This window comes from Mizuhopecten yessoensis, unplaced genomic scaffold (assembly GCF_002113885.1).
Source record: "Mizuhopecten yessoensis strain PY_sf001 unplaced genomic scaffold, ASM211388v2 scaffold10479, whole genome shotgun sequence".
NCBI classification, from domain to species: Eukaryota; Metazoa; Mollusca; class Bivalvia; order Pectinida; family Pectinidae; genus Mizuhopecten; species Mizuhopecten yessoensis.
Genome location: NW_018408567.1, coordinates 463,977 through 477,859, shown reverse-complemented (window position 1 = coordinate 477,859; position 13,883 = coordinate 463,977). Strand labels below are relative to the sequence as shown.

General features: G+C 33.9%; 1 protein-coding gene across 9 annotated transcripts in view; it reads left to right on the top strand.

Annotated features, from left to right (window-relative positions):
• Positions 1-13,883, top strand: part of LOC110460779 — a 56,099-nt gene that overhangs the window by 28,928 nt on the left and 13,288 nt on the right. Inside the window, exons 5-6 of one of the 9 annotated variants that reach the window (XM_021513916.1) lie at positions 4-145; positions 3,230-3,285. The exons of 3 other annotated variants lie outside the window; for them this stretch is intronic. In XM_021513916.1, the coding sequence (XP_021369591.1) occupies positions 4-132 (129 nt within the window). In that variant the 3' untranslated portion in view covers positions 133-145; positions 3,230-3,285. 5 more of the 9 variants (XM_021513917.1, XM_021513908.1, XM_021513909.1 and 2 more) reach the window with 5 other exon arrangements.

Below are 13,883 nucleotides of genomic sequence, written 5' to 3'. Positions count from 1 at the left end.
CAGTGGGAGTTTGCCAAAGGCGTTTCCCAAAAGGTGCGCAACTTGCGTAAGCAATTACGTATCCGGCAACAATATCTGGCCAAATCACTTACTCCTGAAACGTCGGCCTCGGCTCACACAGGTCTGCTGTAAATAAAGACAATAGGTACTGTTTCTGACCATGTATTCCACTAGATTCGCGTTTCTCAGTGTTTGAGATTCCGACCAGAATATTTTTTTATGATTATTTCCTAATTCAGTTAATACTCGTTAAGTTGTTCAAAGGAGGAAAATTGTGTATCTGTGACTACGCCTCACTGTAATAAATTTTTAAGGTAAATAGAGCTTTGACAAGATTTTTAATCAATTTTAGGTAGAGAAAAAGATTTTTTTAAATTCACTTACCAATTCAAATTTTAAATGGATAAACAGAATAGGTCATTGGCTATATGGTATTAAGTGAGAATGGTAAAGATTGATTTTAATGTTTTCAGTTAACTGAGATAAATATTGTTCATAGAGAAATGGACACCATGACCTCCAACATTGTAAATATGAAGGCTAGCTGTCTCTCCTGTTTTATATCCCTTCAGTTGTCAAGTTTTAATCAACAATCATAATATTGTGAAGCAAGATGTCAACTTGAAGGAATCAAAGGAAATATACCAGTTAAAAAATGTACATCTTAAGTTATACAAAAAGGTCATGACCACCTATTGAAGAGGTCAGGTTTTAACCAATCATCAATTTATCCCTGGTATATTATACCAGTTCTGTATACAAATGTATCATGAAATGGTGTGATTTTAATTGGTCAGATTGGATTGTATGATGTTTTTTCAGAGTGCTGGGAAAATCCCCCAAAATATGAATAAACCAAATATAAATTTTAGAATGTCGTGTGTTTAAGTCTTGAAAGAATGCTATAGAGACGGATTAACATAAGTACTGTTGTACTTGTTTTTGAATCATGCATGTATGTTTTTCATGTTTGCATACTGCAATTTTAAACCGATAATAGAATAAAATTTAGACTAATGTTATAGAGACAAACACCACTCTTGGTATTGTATAGAGTTGTAAAAAGTGTACATTATACAACTGTTGATAGAGAGTCCTGGTTTCACTCAACAAAGAATTGAAACACACGAAAATATCCAACTTTGATAAAGTTGATATGATATGATGATGATGATGATGATGATGATTATGATGATGATACTGATGATGATGATGATGATGATGATGATGATGATAAGGACTTACAAGATGAAGAGATCTGTGAATTCCTTGTAAAACGTTGTCTCCTGATGTATATATATTTATTACTCTCCCTGCGAGGCAGTAATACATTCACATGTTTATAAGTTATTTTTAATGTATCATACACTTGTTGACTTCTGATGAGGATGATGCACCAACCCTTTAAGATATTCCGTCTTTGCGTATTGCAGAGTTATCTTCTCTTGGGAGCAGGTGTTGATTGTTACGTCATCGGGTGGTGTGAGAAAATTACGTCGTTTTCTCAAAAATTGATGACTTTACTCTCACAAACAAGTGACGTAACAATCAATACCTGCTCCAAACTGAAGGTAACTCTGCAATACACAAAGATGGAATAGGGAGTTGATCATGAGTGCCAGGGAAAGAGTTAATATCATCTTTTGGGTCGGGATATATCATTTCAATCAGCAGAAATGAAAAATCTGTTCATGTGATATAATTTATTTTAGATAACAATGATTTGAAGGCTGTAATAATGCATGCCATATTAATTTTACAATTTTATTTTCTGATTTTATATAAGGATCACTGCTCTTAACCCTTTCACCCCTATTTAACTTCAGTAAACTCTTCCATGCATTGATTTGGATGAGTCCATTATGGTCTTCAGTGGTGAAAGAGTTAAATGCTATAATAAGGGCAACAAAGTAATTTAAAAAATATAACTTTGAATTATTGCTTGTTGTAAAAAACAGGATTTCTTTTTTTCTGGATAATATAATTTCCAGAATCGTTTGTTTTGTTTTGTAAGATAACTTCTACCATGACAAATAAAAATGTTTACTTTCATATTAATGTTCTGTATATATAGTGAATACATTTGTAAAAAAGAAAAAAATATTATTTAAAGTGTAAATATGTCATATTTCAATGTCTACATATACGGTATATATACTAAAATGTATAATGTTCTTATTGTATGGTTGATATTTGAACATTTTAAACTATTCACACATATATATATATATTAAAATTGATACATCTTCGGAATGAATTCTTTTGTCTTGATTGCTTGGTGTCAGCTTATTGTTAAAATACAAATCACACTCGGCGTAATTGCTAGATTATCAAGTTGTGTCGTTGGATTTTAGTCGTGGAGCTGTGTCTATTGGTGGATATTTTTGGGACAAAGGTCAAGGTCATATGGTCAACGATTTTACTTTTATCAGGATAATAAAGGGAGGAGTAAAAAAGTGCTGCATGTATCCCATATAGGTTCTAGGTCGGGTGAAGTTTTTATATCGGTGCATGTGCAAAAATTGAGATAAAGAAAAGAGTGTATTGTATAGAATTTCTGAAGTATGTATACTTTTATTGACCAAACATTGAATGGCAGAAGATTAAATTGTCGTAGCAATTCTGTGTTGGAAATGAATTCGTGGCTATAATGCATGTATATGTCTATATGTTCAATCTTTGTATTCACAAATTAAATTTTACTGAAATGAAAAATAATTCTTATAGCAAGATTTCGGTCTAAAAGTTACAGCCTAAATAATAAAAGCAGAACAGTAAAAAAATGGATAATGAAAACAATGATGATAGAAAGAAGAAAATTGTCAATTTCTATCTCTAATCACACAGATGCATATAAGGTATTTTAATTAAGATGTATCATTTAGATGTACTCGTTTCTCAGGTCCATCTTACTTTTTGTCTGATAATAAATGTTTTCTGAATGTTTATTTACCAAACCCTTTTATAATGCCAAAGAATCATTTCATTTGCACCAAATGTTGATAGCATTCTGAATGGTTTAAAATATATATATAAAAAAACAACAACATTTTTCGTCTCATATTTCAAAATCCAGATATTAAGTACCTCAAAAATCTATATAGCCAGCACTTTCAAATTTAATTTCCTGAACCAGGTTATTTTGTCAAAACATGTCCTCTCCTATCAACCTCCTGAACAAAGTTCAAGTGATGTTAGACACTAATGGATAGGATTATTTTCATTTCAGTGGGAATTTGCTAGAATTGTTTCCCAAAGAGTGCGTAACTTCCGTAGGAAAGCTCGGAAACAACTATCAGTTGGTGATGTGACAACAGAGTGACCAGTTTTGACGGATGTAACTTTCAGATGAATACGCGACTGATGTAAATTTCAGATGTGTACCAGAGGGATGTAAATTTCAGATGAATACGCAACTGATGTTAATTTCAGATGTGTTCCAGAGGGATGTAAATTTCAGATGTGTACCAAACTGATGTAAATTTCAGATGAATGCGCGACTGATGTAACTTTCAGATGAATATGCGACTGATGTAAATTTCAGATGCATTTCAGAGTGATGTTAATTTCAGATGTGTAGTGAACTGATGTAAATTACAGATGTATACGGATCATTAAGCTGATTTTTGTAGTCTGGGATTATGGACAACGATGCATAATGTGCGAATGTATATATCTCTGTGTTTCTACTCTTTGGGATTTAAAAATGACCATTTACTAACTGTTTGAAGCACTACTTATGTTATGCAGCATTCTTTATTCAGAAAAGTGTTTTAAGTTCAAGGCTACAGGGCTGGTAGGAATGAAAAGTCAGTTCAATGTCAACGTAATCAGTTACTGAGTTTAATATTGAGACTATTCCTTTTAGAGGAAAAAACCCAGACGTTGGTTGTTATAAGCAGGATTTTACAATAAATGTTGTCCGTTTAACTTCATGTTGTAGATATATCTCTAGATTCAAATTACATGGTGACCTCTTCGTCTTTATATAAGGAAAACAACTGAGGCATTTTTTAGGTAAAAAAAATTGCATCAAACTTGTGTACACGTCTCTTTGGTTGGTGTGTTCTAATCCCCTAAAAGTAGAAAAGGATATCACCATTGAAGAAGCAAATTAGAAGAGCAGATTTAGGATCGGGTATTAGAGTTATGTTATTTCATGTATGTATCGTGTAATGTGTATAAAAAAACAACTCGGCAAGCTGTGAACTGACTCTCTGTACTTGTGTATTTTTCAGACGGATTGTGCGAGAGGCATCTCACAAAAAGTTCGTGACTTACGCAAAAAATTTAGAAGGATTAATTTTGGTAAACAAGACACTTACGCCTCATTAGCTGTTAGCAGTGTCGCTACAGATACTATGCAAAGTACAGAGTCCCAGCTTCAGCAGCAAAGCCATGCTCAAGAGACAGAAGAAAATGCCCTGCTACTTTTCCCAATGTAGGCGTCGACGGCAACGCCATTGCATAAGCTAATGCATAATCATTCTAGAGTAAATGTTTTATTTTGGTGCGAGAATGTATTTAATAGTCGACGACTGAAACGATATGTCGAGGGGATGAAATGATCAGACAGCTAAAATAACGACAGGAAATTTAGATTACAGTTTCAGTTTGCTTTTGTTTTAAGCCGCGGTAGTTTACCGTAGTTGACTGTAGTAGACCGTAGGTGACCTTAGTTAAACGTATTAAACATAGTCAGAAGTAGTTCAATGTAGTTATAAACGTAGTTACAACTTCAAGAAACACATGATTTGGCCGTGATTAGACCAAAAAATTTCAACATGTTCAAAATATCTTTTTATGATGAGTTTGGATGCCAAGACCCTACTGTGACCGTAGTTTGAACGTAGTTGACCCTAGTTGACCGTAGTGTTTACCGTAGTTGACCATAGTAACATGGCCCTACGTTTAACACTTTAACGGTCAAGTAGGGTCAAATAGGGACAACTACTAGTATCGTTAAGTACGGTTAACTATAGAGTCAACTTGGGTTAAGTAGGGTTAAGTAATGTTGAATTTAGGAGTTAGGGTTATAGGGTTAGGGAACTAGGTTTAATAAATTTAACTAAGGTCACCTACGGTCTACAAAAGTCAACTACAGTCATCCCCCACTGCGGTCACCTACGTGCGTGACCATTAGATGTGACCGCAGCTTTATAGTGACATATTTCTGATCACTGTTACACTTTGACTCTGATACAAACAAGTTACTTTCCTCTAGAAATGATGCTGGGAAATGCAATTATCCAGAATTCCGATTACAGATGTTTTTTTGTGTCGTACATAAGAATCGGATTTGATAAATTCTTTGATTTGATTCTGGAAGTATTTCATTTGAGTTGACTTGACTCTTGTTGTGTTAATATTTGTTTACTTATGAGGACCCGTTTAACGGCCATGTTTTGTGTAGTTCTCCTGTGTTATATTTGACGACCTTGTTTTCTGTAAGTTTCTATCCTCTGATGGAGCACACATTTGAAAGCCATATTTCTGTCCACTGATCATGATCAGGCACCTGTTTGACAGCCATGTCTTGGAGCATACACACTCAAAAGGATTCCAGAGGGATTGACTCCTTCGCAGAACACATGCAAGTACATGTAACATCTTTGACGGTGAATAAAAAAACACATTAAATTGTGAGAGTAGTGCTTAAGGATTTTTCGTCCTCCTGCCAGAAATTGTGACTGAGTATTGGAAATTTTTCCGGCATGACTATGGCTTTAATAAATAATTCCTAAAAAGAGTTTTGATTGTACAAAAAATATTGGGACTTGACTGGGATTCGAACCCTCATTGACTTCAGATTGTTATCCTATCACACTAACTGATTGAGCTACCCAGTCAACGGAAGTGTCCTGGCCAAACTGTGCTACAGTTGTATACTAGGGAAGCTAAGGGGAGGTTACTGTATATAGGGAAAACCACAGTGCAGTTGGACAGGGATCCTTACTTTGTTCATGAAAATTTAGTTAAAATTAATCATATTGTTAAAAAGGAAAGGAAAAATTAATTTCATTAATTACTAAAAAAAACTCTAGAAGTGCCTTTCCACAATGTTTATCGGTGAATGAACAGCAATTATTCCAGATGAAGAACATTTCTTTTTTCCTATTTGTACACAGATGTTGTATCCAAGTTTCTGTAATAATTTCTCTGTGTATATATTTATATATGTTATTTTGTGATGTCCATATTGAGTTGTTATGTAATTACACCTGTTTACGCGGTAATCAAGCACCTAGCTGAGCTCATGAAATATTTCATGCGATGATTACCTGGATAGATCTGAAATGTGGTATATTTAATATTTTGTAAAATCTATATTTAAAGTCGCAGTTTTGACACAGTAAAAAGGTCTGAAAGTTATACCAAAGTTTTACTTTATAACCAAAACAATGTACATATAAAACGTGTCGCAATGTTTTAATTAAGACCGACTGGTCCCTTTGCTATGAAAGAGTGATGAGCGATTGTATTTGTTCACCTGTAATACGATTTGACGGAATTGTATATTTCCTATGTCACTCCACCCGGGACATTTGAAGGTTGATCTGATATATTGCGACAAAGAACTTTTCATTGTGCTAACTTCAAATTTTAACCAGGCCAGAAGGTTTCCTCTATAAAGAAATTGTGACCTGTCTTGACCTCTCTGTTTTACATGCAATCACTTGACTTGAAACTTTCTAAACCAATCGGATAGCTCTGTTATGAAATACCCGTATCAGTTGTAAACATAAATGTGTTTTTCAGATAATTTTTGTTGCCATATAACTCTTATGTTATTTCCGTCAACAAATATAACCTTAATTTCACATTAAAAGAGAGGTTATTCCAGGTCATAACTTTATTAACCCTTTCACCACTGTAGACCATCATGGACTCATCCAGGTCAATGTATGGTAGAGTCTACTAAAGTCATTTACTCCAGAATACTCACTTCAAAAACAGTCGCAGATCAAACGTGTCTAATACATTATAAAGACTAGTTACACTCATGTATAGAAATGTTTACGGTCAATTTGGAGAAAAAAAAGTTTTTTGATCATCCATGTTATTTATTGATTGATTATATACAATTCTACAAGGACCGTTTCAAATGGAATAGAGTCTATGACCCCAAATGTGCTCCCACCAGTTACAAATTCATACAATGGATTCCACTTAATATCATTTTGCATAATGTCACCTTTGGTTAATATCATGTTTTCTCAAAACATTTTTTTTCTCTCTCATGTATCAATTATATTTATTGTAATTTAGTATGTTTTTTTATGATCTGTAATTTGATATGAATTATACTTTATTAATACTTTGACTTTCCCATCTTTCTATATGTAAAAATTGTATGTGCTAGCTAGTTCTTGTAATGGCCCTGAAGGGCCTATTTCTTTCTACACCTTAGCTTTATGCTACACAGAAAAGCGTACGCTGACATTGTTATGTTATATATAAAAAAAAAGGAAAAGATCTATATTATATGTGGTATTTTAACATTAAAATTGTATTGTATAGTTTAAACATTGTTTGTATTGTTTAACTTAAGTTCAGAACATTGTGACAATATACAAACCTATATAAATATGATACAAATATACATTGCACAGTATTGGGGCCTGAAAATGGCTTAAGTACAAAAAAACATTACATTTGTTGATATTGCAAAATGGATGGCTGTGATGAAAAAACTACACCATACACTATTTAGTCAAACTTCAATAAAATTGAACTTTGAAGATTCAAATTTCTCTTATGTGTCGAACTTGCCTGTAGATCTCCAAAGGGACAGCCATTTTAAAATGTATATGAAGCATTGATCGATAGCTTTATTTGATATATTGACCTCTTTGTGTTGATTACATTAAAGAGGTCAATAAAACACACCTCTTATTTATTAAGCAAATGTTGTATATCGGGAAATGTTTGCTGCAGTTTAATTTTCTCCTTTTTTTGCCAGATGTAATGAAGGCAAAATTATAATTACAGTGGACATAAGTAAACAGCGTAACATAGGTAATAATTATAGGAAAAGGGCGAAATTAACACTGGGCAAATATGAATGGCTGGCGAAGGACGAAATTTCCTGGTATATTTCTAAGCTGATTTAAATTGTCTGATGACCGTTAGTCTTTGTTGGTCATAGATAAATAAGATTGATATCAATGAGTTGCAATATCATGTTCACCTTGCATGGCCATGCAATTATTGGCCAATCGTAGTCAAGGTTACTGGAAAAAATAGAATAAGGAATTATAATGACAGCATGTGAGACTTGAAGTTGCCGCACACCATGACACTGACATTGCACAGTGTGGTTACTGGGGCTGCAACCATGCATTCACATGATGATATGATGCGTATCACTTATAGACTATAGTCACGATACCATACCTATCATGATACATATATAGTAACAGTAGAAGCAAAGCGAAAAGATAGGTTGTAAATTTTCAATGGCAATATATATTACAACAGGAAATAGACTGGATCTAAATGGGCATATGACTTTAAAGTTTCACACAAGTCACGTCTTTCGACGTGCATGCCGAACTGGAGCTGTCATTTCGCCATGTGGGAATGGATATGAGTAGACTTAAATCAGAAATGACGAAATCCGGAAAAAATCATGGATTTATTGTAACCACACAGCAAATATTGTGTATCGTACAGTATTCAAAATATCATGATATGTCATGCTGTTGCAGCCCTAGTGGTTACAAAAATATTTGTATTTGCTTTGGCGTGATGAACCTATAGCGGTTTAACCCCTAGGGATGTACATTTCTACCAGGTGGATGTCTGGGACCAAAAGATTCAGTATTTTCTATGAAATACAGGTTAGGCTAGCATCATTTGTCACAATGTGCCTTCAGACTGTAGTACTCTCAATATGAAATTAAACACCCTTGTTTCATGGGTATGATAAAACTTCTATGTATTTTTATTGCTATTTCTTGTCTCCCTTCTGATGTATGTCTTTAGGGTTTTTATAATACACTAGTTATTAGTAATCTTATTGCTTTTATGGACGATTATAGGTCTTAAAAAAAAAAAAAAAAATACAAATTGAAATGTCTACATTTTAATGATGATTTGGCCCCGGCCCACCCTATTGCTTTCAACCAGTGGTCAACCATCTTTATAATTCCAAATTTTAATTCTTCATTTCTGTCATTCAGATTTATTTTGCCTAAGACATGAGCCTGTTATGTTGTGATTATGAGGATGCCAGGAAAAATGAGTTTGTCTTAAATACATTATACGTTTTAGATAAAATGATTCAACAGTCATGTAAAATCAGTCTTGTGGTTTATTTTTCAGAGTGTTCTTGCAAACTCACTCTCGCACTGTGTGAGAAATATCCGGTATAGGAGCAAGCCAAAAGTGGATAGAATGATGATGATGCAATTAAAAACTGCAGAAGAAACGTTTTTAAGGGACCAACAACCGCTTAACATGAGTTTTGTGAAAGCCGACCCTACACAGATGACCTTTAGAATTAAGGATCCTCCTCCATTCATAATTAACGACTGATATAGCCTAGACAGGAAGCGTTTAGACTAAAAGGTCCTCGTACCATTGCGAAAAACTATAAAAAAAAGTATTGGAAACTGTTTTTTTCCCAGCATGATTATATAAATTGATAAATAATTTTTCAAAAATGAAACCATACCTTGTGGGACTTTTATGAAAAGTTAATGAAAATGAAATAAACAAAATAGAATCAACAAAAGGGTTCTGATCCCCGCAAAAACATATTGGGGCAAGACCGGGATTAGAACCCTGGGCTTCAGAGTGTTGTATTACGTATCACTCTAACTGACTGAGCCTGACCTAGACAATGGAAGCCCGACTGTGCTACAGTTATATCAAAATGGAAGTTAAAGGGAGGTTACTATGTATACGAAAAATGTACCTGCGCAGTCGGATAGGGATCCTTAAGGACCTGCATCATTTATTTTTAATGACTTATAAAACCTACAAAGACCACCTTAAATAGACTTGAACAATTAACCGCAGTGTTTTTGAGTGTGGGCCTGACCGCTGCTGTAGTCAACTTTGAGCTATCTGGACAATGGTAAACTCCTCGACCAAGTTACGCTACAGTTATATCAAGGACAAAATAAAGGGTGGCTACTCTATGTACGAAAAACTAAGGCGAAATTCTCTGGTGTTTTTTGCCTGCAGTGGAACAAGGAGAATTTTATGTCATAATATTAAAATCAGGTCAAGGCCATTGTCATGTGTATTTAGGTCATGGCCACTCATGGACTTTACATGTAGGTCAGGTGATTGTCATATAATGTTTAAGTCATGAGACTGTTATATGAATGGTAGGTCAAGACCATTATCATAAAACTTTAGGGCTTGGTTCTCATATAAAGTAAGGTTGTGACCGTTGTCATATGAATCAAAGTTCAAGGTCATTGTCAAATACAATCAGCTCATGAACGTTGTCATGTGAATTATAGGCCAAGACCATTATCATATATATTTAGGCCATGGCCACTGCATATCAATTGAAGTCATGACCACTTTCAAATAAGTTAAAGGTCAAGGCCATTGGAGTATGAATTTAGGTCAAGGGCAGTGTCATGAATGGAAAGTTGTCATATATATTTAGGTCAGGGTAAATGTGATTTAAATGAAAGGTGAAGGTTATTGCAGTATGAATTAATGTCAAGGCCAATATATCATTAGTGGAAAATTGTCATATACATTTAGGTCAAGGTTATATGATATGAATGGAACGTCAAGGTCATTGTCACATGACAATTCTGAAAATTTAAGGTCTTAAAAGACAATACAAGAGACCATTTTTCTAGGTTATAGATTATCTGCTAGAAATGAAAATACAATAGTGACTTCTGTGTTTTAGACAAAATGTTTTTCAGGAAAATGAAGTTTTATATCTTTTTGACATCATATTTTCAAATGTTTTATAAATTACATGTGTTTAACAGAAAAGTGAAATCAGTCTTTCATATTACAAAGAATTTTTGTCATCATATTGAAATACTATGTAAAAATTAGCAGTTTTTGTGTGTGTAAAAGCCCCAGGTATATGGCAATGTGTTTATTTCATACGAACATATTACAGAAAATATGTACTTTACCACAGGCGGACTTGTGAAATGTTGTGTGTCCTCGTCTATTGCACAAAGAAATGTATCTACAAAACTGAAACCCGATTCCTGAGACATCTGATCATCAAAACAGTGACAGCCAGCTTATTATAAAATAAAAACAAACAATCTACAGGTTTGAAAAGAACCTTCACGATGGGACGTCAAATGATGCCAATAAAATATACAGTGTTTTAAATAGAGGATCTTATGTGAGTGTCCTTAAAAATGTTCATTAACTTGATACGACACCCGCCTTAAGGCTCATGTCGTATCAAATTATGTTTAATAAATTCAATATGACTTGGACATGAATGTAAGATTCTATTTGTCCCATGACATTTATAACACAATTACGTGTTAACAGCTGTCTCTATATAGGTCAAATCCACAAAGTGCTCCAAGTAATGTCTTTCCATGCAGTACAGTGCAGTTCCAGATTTTTCTCTCTCACAATGATGAACAATTTTAAATGCATTGAACATAATAAAAACGGCAAAATAAACATTTCAAATTCATTTAAAACAGCAGTAAATGTGTTGTTTGGTATAGTGAATAAAAGTAGTACCTGAAGTGGCGTAGGAATATGTTCCCACGTTGTTTTACGAATCACAGCACTTTGAGGTTTTATTGCACATGTGTAACACCATATTTATGCCATGGCCGTATATGAGTCGTAGTAAAATGGGTCAGTTAGGTGATAAATTAAGTTATGACTTGAGCAGGACTGCATGCAATTGTCGCCAAACCTGGCCACGCACTGATCTTGTTTTGGTACTTATATTTTTCAGGGGGAGTTTAGACGACTGCTCACAAAGTGTACTTACAACATTCGCTATTATAACAGAACAAAGCAAGGCCAGAGTCAACACCAAAGTGAAAGTACTGACTCATTAGACACTCAATGACCTTGGTGAAGGTCAAGGTCACCAGACTTTTTTAATAAGGTTAACATAAAAATATTTTATTACCCGACTCTCCATATAAAATTTTATATTTACTCATTCATTCATGAAAGACACATTTGAACTCCTCCAATTCAAAGGTTGGAATAGTTCATTACAAAATTTCAGGGGTGAATGAGACAAGCAGTTTTGACTGTTTTCCTCCTAAAAGTGCTAAACCGAACAAATAAATTTGTGCTAATGTTCGACTGTTAACAAGTCACATGATAAAATGGTGTTTGCTACTTTACAACTGATGACTGATCATGTGATAAACTGGTTCAATTATATTTGACTGGTCATGTGTAATGTCCTTTGTAATGAAGTGCAGAATGCAGGGGTTTTCATCTGCCACCACCATTGATAGGCTAAAGTGATAATGACAAAGAATTGTTGCAGTAAATTAAAAACTGTGACTCGACAGCAAGCACTTAAGTATTGCATGCTAAATTGGGAAATAAATTGTGAATTTGTACTGATATTAAAAGTGGATTTCTAAACTGTTTTACATTGGTCATGTTTCGTCAAATTAAACAAATTCACACACAGTGGTTTCGTGCCAGATCAGTCAACATTTTAACTATTTTCCCTTAAAGTTGGGACAAAACAGGTGAACTGTTTTGACTGCTGACTGCAAAGGCATGAAAAAGCTGTTTACAAATATAATATGATTTATGTACAACTGTCAACATCAAAATTTTATGTGACCTTTAGTTTCAGAGCATGCAGAACTCTTTCTAGGTCATTTAATTTGTGTTCAAAAGTACTACTTAGGAGAAATATTTCAGGTAATCAATTCCATATGTTAGTTCTGCTTTAATTTCTACAAATTATTGTGGAACTAGCTCTTATATTTTCCACTGCAAGTTCCTGTATAAGCATCACAAGAAGATATTGCATTCATTGTGCTATGAGTGCCGATTGATCAGTATGTGTCATTTTGAAGCTTTTCCTTTCAACTAGAATAACATGCTACCATTAGAAGCAAACATTTTGATGATGTTAGGATGTTCCAGGAATCTTGTATGCACCGATGACACAGACACTTCAATATAAAAAATATATAAGGAAATTCCTATATTTACATAAATAATAAATATAAAATTTAGAATGCAAATATATGTATTGAGCGTTCATGCTGGTATGGCTGTTCAAAAAATGCTGTTCAATCCTTATTTGAAAGAGATTCTATTAAATCATTAAATGTCATGAACTTCATATAATACAATGGTTTCTTAACAGAAACATTTTCTGCAAACAGTTGTTATTTTGTCCGGAGACATAAATTGTATTTTGTTTGCAGTCTTCATATGGGGGGTTTCCAGAGACTATTGGTATTTTGTTTGATGATGTAATAATGAATTTTATCAGCAGACATTTAGTATTTTGTCTGTAGACAATTGATGATTTGTCAAATGACATATTTTGTCATGAAACAGTTGGTAGTTTGTCAGGTGATGTGTATTTTGTCAGGTGATGTGCATTTTGTCAGGTGATGTGTATTTTGTCTGCAAACTGTTTGTGCATACTTTCTACCTAGTATTATTTTATTGATCTTTGAGGTCTCAATCAGTTCAAAATATATTTAAAACAAACTGTTTAACCAAATGGCAGGACAGCCATTTTTGTAAGGAACCATTGCTATGGTCACCAATTCCGTGAAGTGGTGATGTGACGGTCAATCAAAAATCAGTCAAGAATTTCCGTTATAATTTGAATTTAACCTCATGTCATGTCATGGTTCCTGATAACTGAAACAATTTTACAGAAAGTCATGGACAGTTTCTGATCGGAAGTCATTAATGTG